The sequence below is a fragment of the Sinocyclocheilus rhinocerous genome, unplaced genomic scaffold, assembly GCF_001515625.1.
Source record: "Sinocyclocheilus rhinocerous isolate Xijiao unplaced genomic scaffold, SAMN03320098_v1.1 scaffold647, whole genome shotgun sequence".
NCBI classification, from domain to species: domain Eukaryota; kingdom Metazoa; phylum Chordata; class Actinopteri; order Cypriniformes; family Cyprinidae; genus Sinocyclocheilus; species Sinocyclocheilus rhinocerous.
This window is the reverse complement of record NW_015632746.1, coordinates 177,610-202,270: the sequence shown is the minus strand read 5'-3', so window position 1 is coordinate 202,270 and position 24,661 is coordinate 177,610. Positions and strand designations below refer to the sequence as shown.

Below are 24,661 nucleotides of genomic sequence, written 5' to 3'. Positions count from 1 at the left end.
TTTTTTACATAAATATTTTTCCCTTTTTATAATTTTTTTTTCCCCCCCCCCCCATTATAGTACATTGCTACAGTGAGGCCTTTTCAAAAAGTTCACCTTTGTACCTTATTTACTCCTAAAGGGTGCATATCAATACCTTAAAGGCGCATATTAGTACCTTACGGGACATTTACATGACTGTTTACAACTAAAAATTTTTTTTTTTAAATGCGTTTTAGCCGTTCATTTACATGACAATGGTGCTTTGAGGACCTGAAAATGCAAACTTTGGAAAACGGGTTTCAAAGTGCAAGTTTTTGAAAACTATATTGTTATTTTTTTTCCCCCCCCCCCCATTATAGTACATTGCTACAGTGAGGCCTTTTCAAAAAGTTCACCTTTGTACCTTATTTACTCCTAAAGGGTGCATATCAATACCTTAAAGGCGCATATTAGTACCTTACGGGACATTTACATGTCTGTTTACAACAAAAAATTTTTTTTTTTAAATGCGTTTTAGCCGTTCATTTACATGGCAATGGTGCTTTGAGGACCTGAAAATGCAAACTTTGGAAAACGGGTTTCAAAGTGCAAGTTTTTGAAAACTATATTGTTATCGTCTCTGTGTAAACTACAAAAACGCAAATTTGTGAAAACAATGACGTCATGTGCATATGTATTACGTCTTCAGTCTATAGGTAAGGCCCGTTCACACCAAGCACGATAACTTTAAAGATAACGATAAAGATATAGTTCTAAAAATCGTTCTCAATATTAAAGAATAACAGAGTCCACACCACAACTATAACGATAAAGGCACAGAGAAACGATATCGTTGGAATAATTTTCAGAACGATTTTCTCCAGCTGATGAACGATAGAAACATTGACAGCCAATCAGAATCAATCCTGCTATCACAAGCTCGAGAATTTAAAGCGGCAGACGCACGTGCGCTTAGAATAAACAGACGATATCGTCCGCTGGTGTGGACGCTAATATCGTTATCTTTATAGTTATCGTTCTTGGTGTGAACGGGGCTTTACTCGCTATGCGTTTCTTTGTATGTAATTGTGAAATTTACAAGCAAGTGAAAATGGTTTGCTACGCCAAACTTTTTTACAGTGTATACACTCACTACATACAGTTTAGCCCATCTATCTTAACTTTAATAGAAAAGTCAACTACAGTACTATTGTAGCACTAATAGCAAGTATGACACTAATGACTAGGGTTGCAAAGGGGTGGAACATTTCTGGTAAATTTCCAGAAACTTTCCGCAAAATTTCTGGAATGTTTCCTAAATTTACTGGAAATTTTCCACCTTTTTGCAACCCTAATGACACGTCTCACATGGCATTCAGTCTGTCCTGAGCTGTGATCACATCCCCTCCACGTCTTTCTCCATTCTCTGATAAGCCGACAGTAATTAACCTCCCGCAGAGCCGCCGTTTGTTTCACAAAGTGCACGGGGAGGTCCTGCTCATCTTCTTAATCATTAATGTTTCGTTTGGACATGTTTGGAGTCATCCATGGTTATCCGCCAGTGCCCTCGGATGACCCCTGCCGCCCAGCTGCCAGCTGAATCCCAACAGGAATGAGAAGCACGGGTGACTGCGCGGCCCTCTGTACATGGAGTTTAGGAGCGGAGCCAGCGGGGTGCTCATTTTACACATTGTGCAGTTTGTCCACGGCAATGCTGGCGTCAAAGTTGAGACATAGTGTGTCACGGTGACCACACAGGAAACTCCGGCTTGTTGGAGTGATACGCTCAGTGAGGGACGTCGAGGGGGGTCTGGATGGGAATGATTGACCAGGTGTTTTAGAGCTGATTTGTGCGGTTGCATACCACTCAAACCGATGGATCCGGTGAATCAGTTTCGCGCTCTTTCCCAGGTCTGATGAAGTTAGGGTGTTCCCTACTATATTCACTTCTGTTGTTTTGACTGTCAGTTACTCGTAGCAACCGATCGGAAAGTGTGGGGTAGAGACGGGCACTGTGCTCTGATACTGTGGCACCGTTACAAAGTGACACACGGGACACAGGACTGTTTGGCTGTGTGGTGATAAGCTGTGCCAAGGCAAATATCTGAAGAGAAATGACTCATGTCGTTAAAGAACAAATGATGTCCGACTTGTTAAACAGCTTGTGTGTATTGTTTGTATTTGCTGTGAGCGGCTGGACTAGATTCTTGTCATTCCTAATTACCATAAGCAAATGGGCTGTCAGGTTCATCATGAAAAACTGTCCTTTACAAAAAGGACTGTGGCGAGAACGCGGTACCTGATGTGTTTTCTGATACACTATTGTTCAAAAGTTTGGGGTCGGTAAGATCTTTTGAAAGAACGAATTATCTTGTACTCACCAAGGCTGCATTTATTTGATCAAATGCAGTAAAGCCAGCAATATTGTGAATTATTATTACAATTTAAAATAACTTTTATATTTGAATATATTTAAAAATGTAATTTACAGCAAATTTTTTGCATCATTATTCGAGTCTTCAGTATCACATGATCTTTCCGAAATCATTCTAATATGCTGATTTGATGCTTAAGAAACATTTATTATTATTACTACCATAATTGTTGAAAACACTTGCTTAATATTTTTACAGAAACTGTTATACATTTTTCAGGATTCTTTGATCAATAGAAAGTTCAAAACAACAGCATTTATGTGAAAAAGAATGTCACTTTTCTAACATTTTAAATGTCTTTACTATCACTTTTTCACTGTTGGGAAGGTTACTTTGGAAATGTAATCGGTTACAGATTAGAAGTTACCCTATCTAAAATGTAATAAGTAGTGTAACTATTTCAATTACTTTATTAAAGTAATGTAACTGATTACATTTGATTATTTTTTGATTACTTTTATACATTTCCAATGAATGTTTTCAACTGTTAATAATTTTAAAACATTTAAAGAAGGCCGGGTTAACCTTACCGTTAATCTTAAAAAAAAAGAAAGCATATACATGAACCCAAATAGGAAATAAAACAGTTATCGAATAAGCATGTGTCCGAAACTACTGAAACATTGGTGTCTCATATTTTAGAACAGTCGATGCAATTTGGGAAAGGAATCAATTACCGTATTGGCCCGAATATAAGACGACCGCATTTTTTCAGATGTATTTCCAAGAAAAAAACATCGTCTTATATTCGGGTCAATACGGTAAATCTGTATGGGTGTGAAAATATTCAGATGTAATCCCCTTTGTAATTGTTAACATTTTCATAAGTAATTTAGTCATTTAATTTCACATTTTCTCAGTAACTGTAACAGATTACAGTTACATTTATTTTGTAATTAAATTGTGTAATTCCGGTACATGTAACTAGTTATCACATTTTCTCAGTAACTGTAACAGATTACAGTTACATTTATTTTGTAATTAAATTGTGTAATTCCGTTACATGTAACTAGTTACTCCCCAACACAGGACTTAAACAATGTAATGTGACCTTTCTGAATACTACTAAGAAATATTTCAAGTATCTATTGCTTAGTATTTTTCGTACTAATATTATTATTAGTATTTCACATGGTACTCCCAAAAGGTATGAATAGTGTACCATTTGGTGTTCCACATGACTTTGATTACCATGGTACATGTCCACAACCTAGGTATTACCATGGCATATGCTCAAAATCATGGTATTACCATGGTTTATGTGTAAGAAAATCATATTTCCATGGTGTCATATCCAAAAACAAAATGGAAATTCCATCAAAATTTTAAAACAATGGTATTTTCTTGGTATTAAAAAACAGGGTATAATAAATGTCCAAACATGACCAAATAACCATGGTCCATGGTTTTAGAAATGGTTTTACACTGTATTACCATGGCACATCTTGAAAAACATGGTATTACCATGGTACATGTCCAAAAAACATGATATTTTCATGTTGCATATCCATAAATGAAAAGACATTTCCATGACATGCGAACCCATAGTTTTTACATGGTATTATGTCCCCAAAAACCAGGATATTACCATATACATGTCCAAATAACCATGGTATGTGTCCAAAAACACTGTATTAAAATGGTACTTTGTCTAAAACAGGTTAACAGCAGGTAATAGGTACTTTTTTGCTAGTGTTGTATATTCATTAACAAGGAAGAAATTTTTTTATGGATGTATCCACAGGTATCCACAACACTGTCTCTCTCTTTATGTGGACATTCAGTAACAGTCTTGATAGGCAGTGTAATAATCTATTTCATATGCTTGTCATCTTCGCCTCTCTTTCCGTACACTAGTCGTCCCTTCAGACTAATAAGGGAAACCCAAGACAAATTTATTCATCTAACAGAGCCTCACAGGGAGACAAACAGCACTAAGAGTAACAGAGGTTAGACATCAGGGGTCATGCAAACATATCAGAAAGTGGGCGGACAGCGATGCCACATCCTGTTTGATTCAGGAGTGATTCCCAGGCCTTGTCATGGTAACCTCTGCTGGGGTTAAAGGTCAGAAGTTCTCTATGCTCTCACAGAGTATATTACATACCTTTCAAAGAAAGAGACACAGAGGATGTGCTTAACTGATTCAGCTGTGCTCTTTTAGAGATTTAGCCTCCTCAAAGTCCAGGCAAAAGGGATTATGGGCTTTTTTTCTCTTAGGAGCGTGTTGATTTCCCAGTTACTGTTGCCCAGAGGGGGTATGAAATTAAACCCTCTAAATCTTCAAAGACTGAAGTTATTTCAAATCCTGTTTTCTTCCTCAGTGTATGGCCTTAATCCAAGACCTGCTGAAGGAAATCCAGAAAGTGGGCGGACAGCGATGCCACATCCTGTTTGATTCAGGAGTGATTCCCAGGCCTTGTCATGGTAACCTCTGCTGGGGTTAAAGGTCAGAAGTTCTCTATGCTCTCACAGAGTATATTACATACCTTTCAAAGAAAGAGACACAGAGGATGTGCTTAACTGATTCAGCTGTGCTGTTTTAGAGATTTAGCCCCCTCAAAGTCCAGGCAAAAGGGATTATGGGCTTTTTTTCTCTTAGGAGCGTGTTGATTTCCCAGTTACTGTTGCCCAGAGGGGGTATGAAATTAAACCCTCTAAATCTTCAAAGACTGAAGTTATTTCAAATCCTGTTTTCTTCCTCAGTGTATGGCCTTAATCCAAGACCTGCTGAAGGAAATACAGGAACTCAAAGAGTCCAGAGACGATCTGAGACTGGAAGTTGATGGTCTGAACGATCAGCTCAGCCAGGTGACCGCACATGCACACCAATATCATTAATCAAACAAGTTTGCTAATAAATATTTAGCACTTGTGTGACTTGATACCATGTTGTCATCTTCAGCTGAACATGAATGAGTTGGCAGACCGTATCTTGGCTATGGAGCAGTACTGCCACCAAGTGGAAGATTTGGACAACACTACGGTGAGTATTGCTATTAAAGTACAACCAAAAATTTAACTTTTTCTCACCCTCATATTGTTCCAAACCAATAGAAGTCTTTTTTTCATGGAACAGAAAAGTAGGTATTTAGCAGAATGTCTGAGCTGATGTTTTCCATACAATGTAAGCATATAGTAACTGTCAAGTACCAAAAACGTTGCAAAAAACATGGTCCATATGACTCAATTGCTATATTCCATGTTCTCTGAAGTCATGAGCTTTGTGTGGGGAGCAGACTGAAATGTACATCATTATTCATTTAAAATCTTAGCTTGTGAAGACATGTTAAAGCACAGATACATTAGCAACATTTCATCAAAATTTCACTAGCAAGAAGGTCCATTGTCTAAAGTTTAGCGATGTATGAAGCATCTCTTACTATTGCAGCTTTTCATTGGTCAGCATGAATTCAAACTAAATTTGCACTTCAATCGAACTCCAGATTGCACAGATTCATATTTCAATCATGACAACTCTCGGAAGATTTTAGCATGACGTCAGCCTGCGCCATCTAGAGTTTCATGACTGAACTATATATTAAAATGACTGGATTTTGGCAGTGAAATTTTTCCAAGAAACGTGATAACATTTTTTCAGGATTTTTTGATGAATAAAAATAGATGAATAGTTCATAATAACAGCATTTATTTGAAATAGAAATCTTTGTAACATTATAAATGTCTTTCCTGACACTTTTTATGAATTTAATGCATCCTTGCTAAATGTAAGTAGTAATTTCTTTAATAAAAAATGTCACCAACCCAAACCTTTCAATGGTAGAATTAAAACATTCCATATATTTATTTAAACATGTCTATATATGTTTAAATAATGTTTTGATATATGGATTTTGCCCTTTCTAGTCAACTGAAATGTTATTTTTGTCAAAAAAAAAAAATCCTAAAAATAAACCCTGCCCCAGTCACTATTCCGTATTGCAAAATGTTGCAGCTTCAACATTCTGCTGATTTTCTCTTTTCATGTTCCACAGAAGAAATAAAGTCAAACTGATCTGAATGACATGTTGATGAGTAAAACAAGACATAATGTTTCATTTTAGGTGAACTATCCCTTTAAATTGTTTTGTGCTCAAACAATAACATGGACTTTCAGTGGATGGAGAGACTTTGCTGCCTTTACCTGACATCAGAAAATAGTTGTGTGGTGTTTATTTAGAAAACACACAAACACATTATATTTTTCCTCTTTCTCAGAAAGAGCTGAAGGACAAGATGGCCCAGTACCCTGCTCCAGAGGAGCTCACGCAGTGTGTCACATGGGAAGTGATGCAGGCTGCGCTCATCAGCGAGAGGCAGAAGATTCAGGAGGTACGTCCATCTGTAATCACTCCATACACAGCATGAAGTCAATTTAGTGTGTCCTGCAGCTTTCAGAAGCCAATAACCTTTCACAGCCACACTAAATCTCACAGGTTCTTACCACAGTCATTGTTTGGTTAGAGCAGGCGGCAGCTGCAGTTGAGGCAAACATTGACCGGAATGAATGATTTGCTAAATGTAAATGCATAACCAACATCTACAAACACAAACCGAGGCTAAAAACAAAGACATCCGTCTCAGTGTTTCATGCAAAGCGCAATATACACTGAAGGACAAGCTGATTCTCATTCATGAGATGCTCTTTGTAAATGACATTCCCTCTTACATTCCCAGGGGTTGCAGGACACTCTCTCCGCCGCTAAAAACATTGCACCCGTTCACCCTTTGAACCTGGGTATCCCGTTCAAAGACGACAGAGCGGGTACAGGTGGCACAGCTGGTGTAGATCTCTCTCGGCGGGTTTCTCCTCCCCAGCAGTCCCTGTCTGACGGGGCTCTGTGCACTGTGACGGGCCGCCGACTGTCCCGGGTCAGCATTGGGGCTGAGTGCTACCCGGAGACCGTAGAGGCTCTGATGGAGGTGGGCGGACTGAGAGACAGGCACGAGAGTCTGGAGGCCCGCGTGGGGCAGCTGGAGGCGAACAAGGCTGATCAGACCCAGCTTCAACATCTGCGTGATCTTCTCAATGCCATGGGTATGACACAGACAGCAACATGCTTTATATGCATTATGTCTCTTGTTATTCAATAATAATTCTAACCACAGTTATGATACATTATGCATATTCATGTTTACAAAGCGGCATGGCCTCAAGTCACCATCATGTCATTCTAAACCTATGTGACTGACTTCATCTATGGAACACAAGATATTTTGAAGAATGTATAAATCATTTCTTTCCATACAATGAAAGACAATGGGGTCCAAAACAAGAATGAAAAACTTTAATTGTATAAACAAAAAAAAACACTGAGACATTTCTCAAAATATATTCTATTGTGCTCTACAGAAGAAAGAAAGTCATACAGGTTTGAAACAACCTGATGGTGGGTAAAAAATTAAAGATTTTTTTTACATTTATTAATGAAATAAGAGCCCACTTAAGTGTACTTACAGATAATACACTTTCATGACTGTTTTAACACACTTTGTAATAATGTCAGATTAAACGTTTGTACTTTAAATTACATTTTAAATCATTGTTTCAATAATCTTTTGCCATGCTTTTAATAACGACACTTATTTTGATGTGTTGACTAACATACTAAAAAACATCTAAAGTACTTGATTATAATTTAACTGTAGTGAGTTATTCAATATTACATTTACAAGTAAATTTTTTTTAATTTAGTGTAGTTTTAAATGTACTAAATTGCAGCTTCTTTTTGTAATTACAAATATATTTAAAAAAAAACATGAAATACAAGTTTTAATAGAAATGACATTAAAGTATATTTTAGTTTACCATAAATGCGTGTCAGTACATTCATCAGTACACTTTAACCATATTTCAACAGACAAGAAAAGTAATTATGAAATTACCTTTAAAAAGCACTCTATAGTTCAGTTAATTACATTTAATATAAATTTAAACAATATTACATTTTCATTTAATTGCAATTTCATTCAGTTCACACATAAGTACATTCTTTTAAACCATATTATTTCCATAATAAGTACTCTTTTTTTAGCAGTATGTTAAAGTGTACTAATTTTCACAAGGGATCTCTTTAATGTTAACATTGGAATAAACAATTTCCCATATTATGTCCATAGTTACCAAGAAACATATTTACTTAATATTTTTGTTTGCATTTTGCATCTGCACCTCATCCAATCAAATATCCCTCTCATAAAATGTGTTAAGAATACTTTTTATATATACTTTTACAGTAAAGTTACTATTAACCCTTGTACGTCAATTAAAAAGGTCCTTGGAGGACAAAACATGTCCATGTTATAAAAATTTGAAGCTTGGGAGTACAGACTTAAGTTTGGTCTCATTTTTAAAAAGACCCTTGGCAGATTATTGTTGAAGTTAAAAAAGTTGTAAAAAAAAATTGAAACCAAAAAAGTTAGAGGTTTAAGTTTCTGAAAATGATTTATGATACATTTTTATATAAAATATATATTTTATAAAATATGTTAGTTGCTAGAAAATCAAAGCCATAAATCTAAACAAGTTGTGTTCCAAATTTGAGGTTGATATCTCAAAAAATGAGCTTTTAGTAAGATTTTGTTTGGGTGCAGTACCAAACTTTTCCCATTAGATTCCAGCAGAGCTCCGCTGGCATACACAGCGGTGGGATTTGTGATTCGCAGTACAGTATAATTTCTCTCTCTCAAACATTACAGGTGCACACAAACAAACACACACATTTTTTTTAGGACACACATACAAACCACACTCTGACATCCATACTAACACACCCACACAATTATAGCTGCATAATTTATCCAAATGACTCTATAATACAGCAAAAGCAGAAAACAGGAAAAATGTGAGTATTTGCTTTATAGGCCAAACCTGAGAAAATGGCACCATATGGTAAACAAATTGTAAAAAAAAAAAAATTTTGAAGCCTTGCCAACAGAATGAAAGCCTATTAACAAAGACTGCATCATTTTATAGTTAAATGGCCCTGGGATTAAAAATTGCCGTTTTAATGGGGACATTTTTGTCCTTAAGGTCCTGAGAGGAACTATTTTTTGTACCTAGTGTAAAATAAATTTATTAAAGGAAATGCAGGTAAAATATAAAAATTCTAATAAAAGTACACACTTGTGCCCAAATGTATGCAGTTGGCATTAACACAAAACAAAACTGAAAAAGACAAAAATGTCCATAAGGATGCATAAGGGTTAAGCTTGTGTATGTTTAAGTGTGTTTTTGACATTTTGCTTGATATGTTTTGTGATTTCTGTAGAAGAGAGGCAGATTCCTGACCATGTGCCAGAGCAGCTGAATCATCTGAGGGCTCTTGTGGACAGTCTGCTAGCAGATAAAGAGAAGGTATGACAGAAACACTCATACTGACTATGATTTTAAAATCAAAGTAATAACTACTACACCCTAAACTGTCCTTCAAACCGGTCTTTTCATTTTGTTACTGTATCAGATTTTACAATCCCTTAAGAAGCTGATTTGATCTTTACAATATCTGTAATTATGTAAACAGAGCCTCACCTAGACTTATATTGTTCTTTGTCATTTGTGTCAGTCAAACAGACTCATTCCGGTGACTAAGCAACCAGTGCCGGGCTATATCTATCTATCTATCTATCTATCTATCTATCTATCTAAAATGAGGTTTTTGATCAGATTTAGTTTACTCCCGGGGAAGTTTTATGTAGGTCCAACACACAGACACAAACATATACAGGAGCATAAGCAGCATGTTACAGTCTAGATGACTCCTGTAGGTGTCAGACGTGGAGAGTGTGTTGATGGACATGAGGACGGTACAGGTGTGTGAGAGTTCAGACTCTGCAGGACAGAGCACAGGTTCAGCAAGCGGTCAGGACACACGCTCCTCACAGATAGAGCAGCTGAACCTGCAGACGACTCACATCAGGTACTATTCATCTCAAGTCTACCAGTCAATCATTAGAGACATGTTACAAACCGTATCCCACAACTTTGAAACAGCAACATTTGCATTCAGTGGTCAAAATTGGTCACTGTGTTCGGAAATGTTGCATTAGTTGCAGTAATGAGAATGCAGCATCAGAAGAGAGATGTACAAACACATCTATAACATTTTAAACTGACACTATGTCAAGATCAAATTGTTCCTCAGTTTTCTGGAGGAAGTCATCCCACTAATTCTTTTATTAGCAGTTAATAAATTAGAAAAGAAAGCACAATAGAAGTGTTTTTTACTGTATGTCTCACACACATACACACACTCATGCAGGATTGCAGTACTGAAGCTGGATGAGAAAGTGCAGGAGCTGATAAGAGAGAAGATGCGTGACAGAGCAGAAGGGAGATACAGTGAAGACATACACATACAAGAGCAGGTCAGAATAGTAAACACACCGAAAATCAAATATATACAGTATATATATATATATATTATATATCAGTGTTCTGCATTGCAGCATTATTATAATTTTAATTGTGCTTTTATTTGGGCATGACTAGTTTGCTTGACTTTTTCGATTAGTTGCTTGTTCTTTCCGTGTATATTTTCATATATTAAAATATTTTACAAAAAATACTGTAGACTATCATTCAAATGTTTTGGATCAGTATCTAATTTATTTTTTAAAAAGAAATCAATACTCTCATTTGTCAAGGATGCATTAAATGAATCAAAAGTGACAGTAAAGACATGATAATGTTACAAAAGATGTATATTTCAAAAATAGGGCCTTTTGGAACTTTCTATTCATCAAATAATCAAAAGTTTTCAACATTGATAATATTAAGAAATGTTTCTTAAGCAGCAAATCAGTACATTAGAATGATTTCTGAAGAATCATGTGGCACTGAAAACTGAAGTAATGATGCTGGAAATACAGCTTTAATATCACAGAAATAAAATATATTCAAATAGAAAACAGTTATTTTAAATTGTAATAATATTTCACAATATTCATATTTTTACCATATTTTGATCAAATAAATGCAACCTTGGTAATAATAATAATAAAAAAAAACATACAGGCCACAAATATTAATCACATATTAATTACAAAAGATTACATGATTTCTTAAAAATTACAAAATCATTACAAATGATTTCTTCCCTGCATAATTTTTTTTGCATTAAACTAATATCTTGCAATTATCTATACAGTATATCACCCACCCTTATCGGCCTGATATCCGACCACTGTATTATTATTTTTCATGAACATTCTTTTCATTTTTTTACGGTTCACCTGTAGTTAAACAGCCTCAAGGCTATGATGGAGGATATGAGGTCCTCCTCATCCTCTCTACTCTCACAAAGTGGACAGCAGGAGGCAGTAAGCTTCAGCAAAGCAGACGATCAGGCTCAGAGTGCAGGTCAGGATCAGGGTCAACAGCAGACAGGAGGTCAGGGTCAGGAACAGGAGGTCAGTCAGTTGTCCCAGTCATGCAGCAAACCTGAGGACAAGACCACTCACCTCATGAACCAGGGACATGAGGACAGGAACCAGGTACATGACACAGAGACAGACATGAAATGTCTCTTCTTCATATTTATTCTTCTTAAGTCATTTTAGGAAACATCTGGAAGGAAACACTTAAACGAGATGTTGAAGTCTCCTGATTTCCAAAAGATGACTGAAATGTTCTCGTATGAGTGTGTGATGTTGTTTTGCTGTAGAACACTAATCTGGTGAGCGACTTAGAGGGAGCCATACTGCAGCTGCAGTCCGAGTGTGAGAAACTCCACAGAACATCCAACCGCCTGATGGAGGAACACAGCAAGAAACAGACACACATCGACGTGAGTAAACAGAGAGCCTCATAAGACATCATTTACTTCCATCACTTACTTAGCTTGTGGTTTTTCCAGCGTCTGTTCAAGATAGTGGAGGAACTGGATGAAAAGAAAGCTGACAAGCAAGTGGTGGAAATGGAGATTGAAATCGTGAGTTGTTTCTTTATACAGTTCATAAACAATCCAAGTTCATCAACTCTTTGTGGTCCCCACTGGACCATCACAGTCACTCTCAGTCAGTGGATGTCATCTCGTTGCTCCTCAGAAAGCAGACAAGCGGGCTCTGGAGAGCAAGGTGAGCCGCATGCAGTTCGACAGCATGGCAGAGCAGCTCAATAACATGATACAGGATCTGCTGAGGAAGATCAGCGGTCAGGAGCAGGACTGGAACAAGGTGATCGAGAAGATCTCCACTGAGATGGACTGCAAGGTGAGAGACGGACAGACCGAAGCAGTCCTTCTTTGAAGTCATTGAAATTCTCCATGGTGTAAAAATATTTTCAAACCTTTATGAACTTGTATAACTTACATTTCTCACTGTTCTATCTTTTCCAGAAATATAGTGACTTTTTTTGTTTACGTTTGGAGCTAAGCATTATGAATAAAATTATCTTTAAAAAGGCATCATTTCTTTTTTAAATTTCTTTTTCATTTGGGGTGAAATGTGACCTGGACATGTTTTTGTGAGATTTACCCAAATACACATTCATTTTAAATTAAATTAAATTAAATTAAATTACACATAATAAATACACACAGTACACATACATATATTATGTAAACAAAAACGTTTATTTTGGATGCGATTAATCGCGATTAATCATTTGACAGCACTAATATTATATAATACTGACAATCAGCACTAAAACCTTTAATATATTTAATTTTCTTTATTTTAATTTTATTTTTGTCTATTATTAAATATTGTCTAAATATTGTATAGAAGTTTTGTCTTTTGATATGTTGACTAGATGAGCACACCTGCATATTCCACTGGTGCAATGTCAAATTTGCTAAATTTATGTAAAATTCGTGAAATTTCACCAGCCGAAAAGGTCCATTCTCCACTGATGCACAAAACACAAAACTCACTTTTACGCCAAGCTTCATTCTGTTGGTCAATGCAGCTAATTTGCGTGAAAAAAAAAATGATACAAAATTTCCATTTGTGTGAATTCCTTTTGAAATGACTGGATTTTGCCTGCAACACTAAATGTTTCCGCACCTTCAGACCGGTCAACACACTCATGGCAGTTCATAAGTATTGTGCGTTTTGGCGAATTTGTGGTGAATCTCATTGCATCTCATTGCTGCAATGTGGATCAGACTTTATGCTGATAGTCACTGAGCTTGACCTTAAACCTAAAGTCAAACATATACTAAACCCTAATGCCTGAAGTTCTCTACACAAGTATGTCAAAACATATGTTGTTGCATTCAGAGCTGAATTCATGACACAAAGCATGCTGGGAATGCGTTTGCCAAGCATTTGCATCATTGTGTATGTTTCTGTAATGTTGCATTATCACTATCTGAATAACCTCTGTTTGACAAATATGATGGTGGTTGTATGGAAACAAGCCTCACTGTGTTTGTGTGTTTCTTACTCTGTGTCAAAGACAATTAGTGGCCCGGTTTCACTGCATCTCCTGTGATCGTCCCGTGGATATGATGACACCAGGACAGTACGTAAATATTATAAAGGACAACTGATATGACACTTTTTGGTAACACTTTACAGTAAGGTTTCATTTGTTGACACTATTAGTAAACATGACAACTAATAAAAATAATTCTAAAGCATGCATTAATCTTAGTTCATGTTAATTTCAACATTTACTAATACATTATTCAAATCAAATTGAATTTAATGAACCTGAGCTAACATGAACTAACAATGAACAGTTGTAACATCAGCTAATGTTAACTTTATTGTACATTTTTTGTCAAAATACATTAAAGGTATTTAAAAATACATTAAATTGTTCATACAGACAATGACATGAATACACACATCTTCCATAATGTATATTTCAATTTATTAATTAAAAATTAATTGTAATATTTTCTGTGGGGCTTCAGTTGAGAAACTATTACAGTTTTTATCAATATTTTGAATTTGTTTTTATTTTTATATTTTCTGTTTTCATTGCAATTTTATATAAAGTTTTAGTAGTTTTATTGTCATTTTGTATGAATTTTTATTTCACTTTTAGTTCTTTTTTTTGTTATCTTTTTCAGTCATCAATTAAAACTAAATAAAAATGAAAAACGTTGCCTTGGCAACTAGCTAAAACAAACAAGTTTAAGTTACCTTATTTGAGTTAACATTTAGTTTAATTTGTTTTATAAATATCAAATGTTTTTGTCATGGATGGTTTTAATAAGTTTAATAACCCTGGGTTCATTTGAAAGATGTCTAAATGAAAGATGTTTTTTATAAGCAGTAAAGCTAAGTTTGGTTGAGATATTAGTCAGTGTGGTATGACCATGTGACAGCTTAAAATATTATCTGATCTAATGAAAAAAGCATACAAGACAAATAAATATTTTGTCAATAAAATACAATTATTAACATTTTCAAATAAAACAATGGCGTTTTTTAAGAATGATTTTGGAGTTTAACAATGAACACATTGCAACCATGCTTGGGACGGCCCACATAAACGAGCCAAACTGCTTTACATTTCTTGAAATAATAACTTATGTACATTAAACATTGACTGTCAGTCTTTATTCACTTTCTCGTGGTTTCTCATTAAAGTAAAATTTGCATGGCTAATGTCATAGAATAGCATAATTTAATAATAGCGGGGCACATTGTAACGCAGTGTTACAACGTTTTCCCATATGCGCAGCTGGTTTGTGTCTTCTGCTAGTTAGCGTAGCATTGAAGAACTATCTAAACTGATAAATAACAGATTGGAGTTTAAGCTAATATCAGATTTGTCTCATTTTAAATGAATGCTAAAAACAAAGAGAAAGGAAAGCTTGAAATCGCATCATATGACCCCTTTAAGCCAGAAATGTACTTTTACTATGGTCAAATAAATGTTCAGCGATATCGTCAAAAGATTTTTGAATTTTGGCACACTTTGATATGGCAACTAGTAAATACCATACATTGTGTTTTGCTAGCATGTGTGGAAATATTCAAACCACGTGTGTTACTTTGTGCCCCGCGCTCCCCTGTCACTTGTCAAGTGTTCTCATTAGACATCCTTACACTGTTGTTGTAAACACTATAGTCGTCTCCCACGATCTCGGTTTTTTTCACAGGAACTTGGTGACTCTGCCCTCTGCCCCAGGACTGCCCTCTCACAAGTCCAGCCGGCCCTACACTGTGTATGAGCTGGAGCAGGTGCGACAGCACTGCAGGAGGTGAGACACGTCCCACTGCAGCATTTACTGTGCTTGTCCAGCGGGGGGAATCAAAACCCAAACTTGCTCCACTGTGTTCTGCAGATACCGCACAGTATACCTGACACGAACCTCGCTGTTCTGTACGTACAAAAACTTTGTGTACTTTAGGACAGTGTTTGAGGAACTAACAGAAAGTATTTGGACACACCTAAAAATGTATCAACTCTTTGTGTAATATAACGAAATATCAAAACAGGTGGCATTTCTTTTAAAGAATAAAATCACACAAGCACACTTTTTTCTAGCAAAAACATTCACAAAAAGTATTCAAGTATTAGAAGTATTCAAGCGTACTCTTAGTAAGCCTATACTTCTTTTCAACTCAAAATAAGAGCGTAAACTTTCAGTCTACTTTTTATGTAGTTATCAGAGATGTACTGCAAATTACACTTAAGTATAGTTGGCTTATACTGACAAGTACACAGAAAAGTCTATATTTATATTTGGACTATTCATGTTTTTAATCCTTTCATCAAGATATACTTAAGAGAAAAGCATATTGAAGTATTCTTTACAGGTTCAAGGTTATAGTATTGTAGTTTATAGTAACAAGTCAGTTTTAGGGTGGAATAGCTTAGAGTAAATATTAAGTCATTACCAGAATAAAGAATTACAACCAAAAGGAATATTTATTACCTATTTATATATTTCCATAAAATATTTTATTATTTTACTCGACCCAAAATATCAAGTCAAATTGCAGAAAGAGCAAGTGTCTTTATTTAATACATAAATCTTTGGCATAAATCCACTGATTTGTAGATCACATTTAAAAGTATATAAAAAAAATTATTTCAAGTCTAAAAATTAACACCTAAATTGAAACCTAGTAGTGTACTTAAATTGCAAAACTAATACAATTGTTAAACTAAAAGTATGATGATAAAAAATCAAGTATACTTGCAGTATAGTATAAACCGGTAGTTCACTGAGAGTATACTTCAAAGTGTACTTAAAAAGTGGGTTTGAAGTAGCTAATTCACTAGTAGTATAGTTGTAATACAAAATAAATACTTTTAACTATATACAAACTAGATGTGTACTTAAAGTTTACTACTTATACATATAAAAATTTGTTTTATAAACTAAAAAGTGGGTCAATTTTGTCCCATGAAGAATTGAAATAGTACACTTACAAGTATACTACTAGCAGTATACTTACTACATAGAGTACTTGGAATATATCAGATGAAGTTGAAGTATGCTTCTTTTCTAGTTATTTAATGAAATGATATGAAGGTGTCCCATTTTTTATCCCAGTGTAAAATAAAATTAAAATTAAGCAGTGAAATACTGTCCCCATCAGTGTTGCCAGACGTACGATAATTATCGTATTTGTACCATAATTTTGACCTCTGTACGATGTGCGATCAATGCTACCATAATGTACGATCATTTCAGAATTTTGTGACATCAAATGATAATCATAGGGCTTCTATACTCATTGATCTAGCTGTGTGGATCCTACGTCTACCTTCATGATTGTGAGGAGACTTGAACGTGGTGTTACGCATGTCTTTCATCTCATCGCACGTCTTCTCGACCAATCATCGTGGAGATTGACTCTCTCTCGCACGTTCCTGCCGCACTAGGTCAGTTGTTTCAAAGCTGCGGTCGATAGTTTTGCAATAAAGTATAGAAAATGAGTGCTGAAAAGGATAAATAGCTGTAACATCTAGATAAATAACTGTATTCTGAACGTTTGACTCGTGCACGCTAATTTTCTTCCAAATACGATAATTTTGAGCTTCTGGTGCATTACTTGGACATTTCCAATCTGGCAACACTGGTCCCCATGACCAGTGGCGATTAGTGATGAGATCTTAATAAGTTGAGCGTTTATTTGTCTCAGCCTGGAGCCAGGTACTAACCAGAATAACTTTAAGACGGCTTGTTTTGACAGAGGCTCGGCGCAGGATGAGCATAGCCATGTTTTAATATGCAGGCAGATAGATCAAGAGTTTAGTCAGTGTCCCAAATCAAGGACCCCAAAGCTCCCATACAGCCAGGGTCTGCCAGACATTTCTCGGACCCGCTACCGGCCCAACCTGGGTCCAGCAAAGAGGAGCAGCAGTCGGACCATGAGCAAGCAGCGAGTTAGACTCATGACACACAGAGCAAAGCTTTCTTAGGTAAACGTCAGTTTTACAGACCAGCCACAGATATCTAGAGACTCCAGAAAATGTATATTTTAAAACTCTCTGTTCATGTACTCTTAAGAATAAAGGATCTTCATCGGCTTTGATGGTTCCATGAAGAACCTTCAACATCCGCGGAAACGTTCCATTGCACTAAAGGTTCTTTATAGTGAATAAACGTTCTTCACACTAAGAAAAAATGGTTCTTTTAAGAACTGATCACTGAAAGGTTCTCTGGGGAAACAGAAAACCCCTTTTCGGAATCTTTTTAAAGGGATAGTTCACCCAAAATGAAAATTCTGTCATTAATTACTCACCCTCATGTCATTCCAAACCCGTAAGACCTCCGTTCATCTTCAGAACACAAATTAAGATATTTTTGATGAAATTCGAGAGCTTGCTTTCAGCAACGCAACTGACACGTTCAATGGCTACAAAGGTAGTAAGAAAAACAGGTGCATCCCAAACCGCATACTTATGCACTATTCTATGACGTTTTGTAGTATAAATAGTGCAAGTACTGTGTTCACACTGAAAATTCCAAGAAGAAAAAGTGCACTTAAATAACAAAAAAAAAATTTAAAAATGAAGTGTGGAATGTTGGACACTTCATGCACTCAACTGTCGCAGCTTTAATTATGTGGCGAAGGGGGAGGGGCTATCAGACTCTGATTATGAATCACAAAATAACCTTATATAATTCATACACTATATGGATGAGTACATAGTGCCTAAGTACATAGTGTATAAGTGCATAGTGTGTAATGCGTCATTTGGGATGCAGCTGTTAAAATAGTCCATGTGACATCAGTGTTTCAAATGTAATGTTATGAAGCTACGAGAATACTTTTTGTGCATTTATTCAACAATTCCTTGTCTTCAGTGTCAGTCTTTGAACCACTGATGTCACATGGACTATTTTAAAGATGTCCTTACTACCTTTCTGGGTCTTGATCGTGGTAGTTCCCTTGCGATCTATGGAGGGTCAGAAAGCTCTCGGATTTCATCAAAAATATCTTAATTTGTGTTCCGAAGATGAACTGAGCTCTTACGGGTTTGGAACGACATGAGGGTGAGTAATTAATGATTTATTTATTATTATAATTAATTTTCATTTTTGGGTGAACTATCCCTTTAAGAGTGCTGAGTGATGTTTTATTGTCTGTTGTGCAGTGAGAGGATCCCAGAAATGGCCGATTACTGTTACCTGTCCCGTAACTGTGGGGGCAGCCACACCCTCACCTACCCCAGCCGCCGCTACACCCGCCTTCAGCACATCACCCATCTGATCCAGAGCGAAGAGGAGAGTCGGCCCGTGTCCACTGGACCACCCACACAGGTCTGCTACAGAATCCGTTGAAAATGTCATAAACAGTGAGTATGTATGAACCGTGAGCTGTGTTTCTTCAGGCAGCAGAGGTGGACATCTTAGGTTTGGATGGACAGGTCTACAAGGGCCGAATGAGCAGCAGAGCAGTGAGACTCTCCGAGACCAGATTTCCCACCATCTCTCCTCGAGAAGGTAATATCACACGTCACACTCCACACACAGTAATAGCCAGAGGGAATATTTGCACAGTAATGACCCATCAAGTTTGATTAAACCATCAAAATATGAGGAGTATGTTAATATGGATAATGAAATATGGGTTTTTGTTTAGCTAAGCAAATGCTTATAAAAACAAGTAACTCACAGGAAATAAAGCATACTTTGACTACAATATAGTCAGTTATTAATATTTCACTGGTTCACCGTTGTTTTCGGGCATTACTCAATAAGCTTTCTGCATGTATCATGCCCAATTTCTTGCAAAGCCTCCTTAAATTCCTCCCAAAGTTGAGATTCATTCATCAGCTATGAATTTCCCAAAGGTTTTCATTGGGATTAAGTAACACTCTCGCTGCTCGCCTGCATTGCGTATGTGGTGTGTTTGGGATTATTGTGTTAGAAATGAATAACACATTCACTATGGCTAACACCTGCCATAGTGATTGATTCAATTATAGGCTGGGAATAATGAGAGCAAGCTTTGTATGTTAGCTTTGGCCAAAAATGATGTCTGCACGATTCGGCATGTTTCATAATCACAACTGAAAACACAAAATAGGAAAAATGTCTGTTTTCCTAGACATCAATTTTGGCCATTGACACAGTATCCATTCCTATCACTTCTAAACATTTATAAAGCCTCCATTTACTGTAATGAAAGCTTTAAAAGTTCATTTAAATATGAGAGTTTTGTCCTTATTTACTCACCCTCATAATGTTTCAAACCTGCATACTGCTATTGTTTTATTGACCACGCCTGTCAATTTCCAAAAATGACAACCAAACTATAAAAACACCATTTAATAATTATAAATGTAGTCCATACGATTTCTGTGCAATATTTTAAGCATTTTGAAATCATATGAACAGGCATTCTTCACTGTAGCTCTCAAATCTCAATTTTTGTATATGCTAATTATCAAAGTCCCTTTAAGGCAAGCCATGTCACTCGGCGGCCATCTTTGAAACGCCTCTCGGGCATGCAAGTGCAGCTCCTATCACTTTGAATGGGGAAACATCAAATTCTCCAAAACTGTTCACTAAGTTTAAGATTAAATTTTATATTTGAAATCACTAATGAAATCTGACAACAACTGTGTCATAAATGTTGTTTCTTTTGCTCAAATAGCGTTATAAAAAGCATATTTTTCAGGCTAGAGCGCACGTCTCAGAGCGCTGACTGTTTCTATAGCAACCGGGACTTCTAACGGCAGCTACAGTGACGCGCTGACTTTACCGATTAGCGATTGGCTCTTTCATTCAGAAGGCGGGGCTTCCTGCGATTGAGCGGCCATATTAAGCGTTGCATTTTTCCTCATTCAAAACTATATGAGTGACACGTCTTGGGTATTCTATAGTCTTTGTAATGCTTCAGAAGACTTGGAATAAAGCACATGAGTTACATAGACATCTTTCATGGTGCTTTATGGTGTAGCTCCACCTCAGTGTCATTTACCTTCATTGATTTTTCATTAGCGTTATTGTTTTTGGAGTTTCAGCACCTAGAAATAGAAATATCATGAATTTGAGAGAACTGGTTATGGACGTCTTAGGCGTATTTCATATTGTATTTCAATGCTTTTTCATTGCAACTTTTGTGTTCTCTTGCAAAAGTATTGCATTCCCTCAAGAACCTTTACGTTCTCTTTCAAAAATATTGTGTTCCCTCAAAAAACTTTGTTTGCTTGCCAGTCTTTTGCATTCTCTCACAAAAGTACTGCGTTCCCCTAAGAAACTTTGTGTTTGCTCGCTCCAGATCTGGATCAGCGTTGACATGAGAACAGTTGAGCACATGAATGACTGATTCTTGAGCTGTAAGCTGTTCATTGATGGTAGGAACTTCTGTTGTGTTCAGGACAATGTCCAGACTGAAGTCTATACAGGGGCCTCACGGCCCTGATCATGCTTCCCCTCACGACTCGTTACGCAACGCATGTTATCATGATAGCATCATAATATCCATCTGCACGCTTGACCCACTTTTTGCTCATCTCACTGTGGACAACTGGGTCTGGACTGTGGGGGAGAAGAAGAGCTCCCTGGTAGCAGACAGAGAAGATTACTGAAAATTTGATTTAGTGTTATGTAGAGTGGTTGGTTGTGTTGTAGTTTTATTCAGGACTGAGGAAAATAGGACTGAAGGAAGAACAGTAGGGCTTGAGATTGGACTTGGTAGGGTGCCTAGTTTAATGTTGCTTGCTGGAAAGAACCGAACATTTCTGCGTTACATAATAGCAGAGCAGCAATGAGAAACCATCTGGAAGTGACAACAGACCTGGAGGAAAATTGGTCTCAGACCTTGCCCTTCGTTGTATCACCGAATCAAAGGAAGACGGTTGAAAGTCAAACAAAAGACGCTTGCTTGGCAGATGAGCCGTGTCATGCTTGACCGAGCAAACGTTTGGCATCTTATCCATGTCATGAGGTAAAGCGATGATTTATGAGAAAACGAGTCTAGTGTTGAAGGTCAGAAGTTGTTGTTTCCACACAAAGCACAACAGTCACATTCTTGAAGAAAATATCTCCACAGAGAAAGAATGATGTAAAAACCGTTCCAGACAGACCTACCATGAAACCATTATACCATATATCATTTTAGGGAAATTAGACCACATGACATTTTATAACCTAAGCCATGTCATAAAATGGTCAAATTGTCTGAGAATTTAAGAGATTATTGACCTTGACACAGTCGTGAGGGCTCTCTATGATATTGTTTGCATGTTTAACGTTGATTTGAGCTTGATTTGGCCTTGAAGGACTTGCTACTGCCAATAGATATATAGACATGCTGCTGTAAGCATGTAAGATATGCTGCTGCATGAATAGCCATTCATAAATCCCGTAGCAGATCTAGACAGGTGGTGCTGGGGGAGGTGGAGAGTCTCAGAGGAACACGAGGAACTCTAAACCAGACTTTTTAAATGTTGAACAAGCAATCTCATTGGCTGCAGAATCAGCAGTCAAGCTTGTGCCATGCAATGAATGATGTGATTGCTAGCAGGTTGCATGTTAAGGACCTTCAGTCTGCGCCATCTAGAGTTTCATGATTGAACTATATGTTTTTCCCTAAGAAATAGTAATAAAGGTTTGTCAGACAAAAGTTTATGTCTGCTGCTGCATGAATAGGTATATATATATATATATATATATATACAGTATATATATTAAGCCTACTATATAAGAATTGTATTTTTATTTAATACTCACTTTTTATTTTAAAATATGATAGTATTATCACACTTTACTATTTCGTTTATCATCTAAGTGCAATAATACTACTATTACTATTTTTAATTATTTTTAGTGCTGTTAAAATTAGCACGTAAATGCAGGCGATACATTTTTCCAGTTTTCCAGATGTTGTCAGGCCATATGCCAGTAAAAACAAATTTTCCTGTACTGTCAGCCATTATACTGTGCTCGTAGCGTGTGCTCTTCAATTGCACATACAAATACAGAGGCGTGCGCTGTAGCCTGTATCATTTCATATTTAAGCGCGAATGAAACTACGAGCATGCGTGTCAGATCCGCGTTACGTTCAGCAGTGGCAGCTCTTAAAGTAATAGCAGCCAAATAACCTAACAACCCAACTGCTGTCATGACTGTTAAACAAAGAACAAACGAGAAAAGAGGAAATCAATAACTTTGGGAGCTTTTAGGATTCATCTATATCTAATTTAGAACTTAGTGTTTGATAATAATTTCTGTATATTTCGTACTTGCTGAAGGGCACAGGTAAATATGACATTTATTACAATGGGTTTATGTGAAGATTGTTTTAAGTTTACTTAAATTAGAAGTTATGTTTTAAAGTCTACGTTTTAAAGTACAACATTACGTTTAGTCGGTGGTTAAATATTAGGGGAAAAAAGAACAATTTCCTAGAGACATCAGTAGTATTGGTATCAGTGATAGGCCCTGTCCCAAATGACTCGCCTTCAGTCATAAAAAAAGATGCCATTAAACAAATATTAAAAATATACTGTCTTTATGTTGTTTCTACATTAATTTGAAGATTAAATGTGAAATTATTGCAATATTAAAGTATATTTAAAAACTTTAATGTTAGGTGGGATTAATCTCGAATAATCACGATTGGTTTCAGGAAAATGTGCGATTAATTAGTTAAGTTTTTTAATCAATTGACAGCACTAATTAGTAACTAGTTATATTTAATAGGTCACACTACGTGCAGTGTGAGCACTAAACAAAATCACCAGGTGCTCTCAGACTAAAAAACTTACGTTCACCCCTGCATATATAAATCCTGTGGCAGATTTAGACAGGTGGTGCTGGGGGAGGTGGAGGGTTTCAGAGGAACTCTATAATGTGCTGCAGGGCCAGCTTACAGTGAACTTTGAACCAGACTATTTAAATGTTGAGCAAGCAGCTCACAGACTGCAGAATCAGCAGAGGCCAATCAGCTTGTGCCATGTAGTAAATGAATTGCTGTCAGTGTTCTTATGTCTGCCATTTGAATTGTTGATGCTCTTGCAGGCAACTGGAAGAGCAAAGACAAGGTCAGCCGTTCACAGTCCCAGAGGTCCAGTGGAGTGGACGCTGGCCGTGGGAGTCCTGCAAGGCCACAGAGTGCCAAGACTCACCGCAGCCACTCAGGTGGGTTATGAGGAGCTGACCTTAAACACACTCACAGCAGATGAGAATAACGCAGTTAAAGTTGGCTGTAAATAAACACTGGCTTTTGACCTATTTTAGCTACAAGGCTAACGGTGTTCAAGAGCTGCTAACACTGAGGTGCTGTTCTTGACCTTTGAACTTTAAATACCCTGGCTATGTCCAAGTTGAGGCTCAGCAGGTTACAACCTGTGTGTATATCTTATCCATGCCTGAGCTAATAGAGAAGTCAAAATAGTCAGTGGTAAACAAAGACAGGCTGTTTTTCTGGGCGGCTCCCGAGTTAGCATGTGTGAAATGATCAGTGGTGTTTGCTAAGGTTGCTAAACTGTCTCTTGTTTTTAGGGTTAGTGCTTTGAACAACCCCTTAACAAGAAGTCAACTTCATTGTGACTTAAGCAAATTGAAAAGCAGTCATGAAAGTGTCTCTCTTTAAGTACACTTAGGTGGTCTTTTATTTCAGTTATTTGATATAATCTGCAAATAGTTTTTAAAAGATATAAGATTTTAAGTTGCATTTTAAGATCAAATAAGATTGTATCTGCACTACATGTGCACATTTAATACAGCTAAGTACACTTAAGTTCTTTTTCACAAGGCCCTTTAAAGGAGATGTTTTTAAGTCATTATGTAAGCGTCTGACAGATGCCTCACATGTTTGTCAGTTCACGAGTTGTACGTGATGCAGTTGTGATCGTAACTCACACTTGAATGCTCTTTAACCTTTGAACTCTG

General features: G+C 36.6%; 1 protein-coding gene across 1 annotated transcript in view; it reads left to right on the top strand.

Moving 5' to 3' along the window:
* Positions 1 to 3,831: 3,831 nt before the first annotated feature.
* LOC107743030 (glutamine-rich protein 2) overlaps positions 3,832 to 24,661 on the top strand; it is a 21,442-nt gene continuing 612 nt past the window's right edge. The window contains exons 1-17 of the mRNA XM_016556140.1: positions 3,832 to 3,864; positions 5,103 to 5,207; positions 5,302 to 5,382; positions 6,615 to 6,728; positions 7,074 to 7,134; positions 7,186 to 7,434; positions 9,668 to 9,753; positions 12,062 to 12,184; positions 12,254 to 12,328; positions 12,444 to 12,608; positions 13,226 to 13,233; positions 13,620 to 13,679; positions 13,798 to 13,863; positions 15,458 to 15,559; positions 18,913 to 19,078; positions 19,150 to 19,261; positions 23,789 to 23,908. Coding sequence (XP_016411626.1) covers positions 3,832 to 3,864; positions 5,103 to 5,207; positions 5,302 to 5,382; positions 6,615 to 6,728; positions 7,074 to 7,134; positions 7,186 to 7,434; positions 9,668 to 9,753; positions 12,062 to 12,184; positions 12,254 to 12,328; positions 12,444 to 12,608; positions 13,226 to 13,233; positions 13,620 to 13,679; positions 13,798 to 13,863; positions 15,458 to 15,559; positions 18,913 to 19,078; positions 19,150 to 19,261; positions 23,789 to 23,908 — 1,726 coding nt within the window. The remainder of the gene's footprint in view (positions 3,865 to 5,102; positions 5,208 to 5,301; positions 5,383 to 6,614; positions 6,729 to 7,073; positions 7,135 to 7,185; positions 7,435 to 9,667; positions 9,754 to 12,061; positions 12,185 to 12,253; positions 12,329 to 12,443; positions 12,609 to 13,225; positions 13,234 to 13,619; positions 13,680 to 13,797; positions 13,864 to 15,457; positions 15,560 to 18,912; positions 19,079 to 19,149; positions 19,262 to 23,788; positions 23,909 to 24,661) is intronic.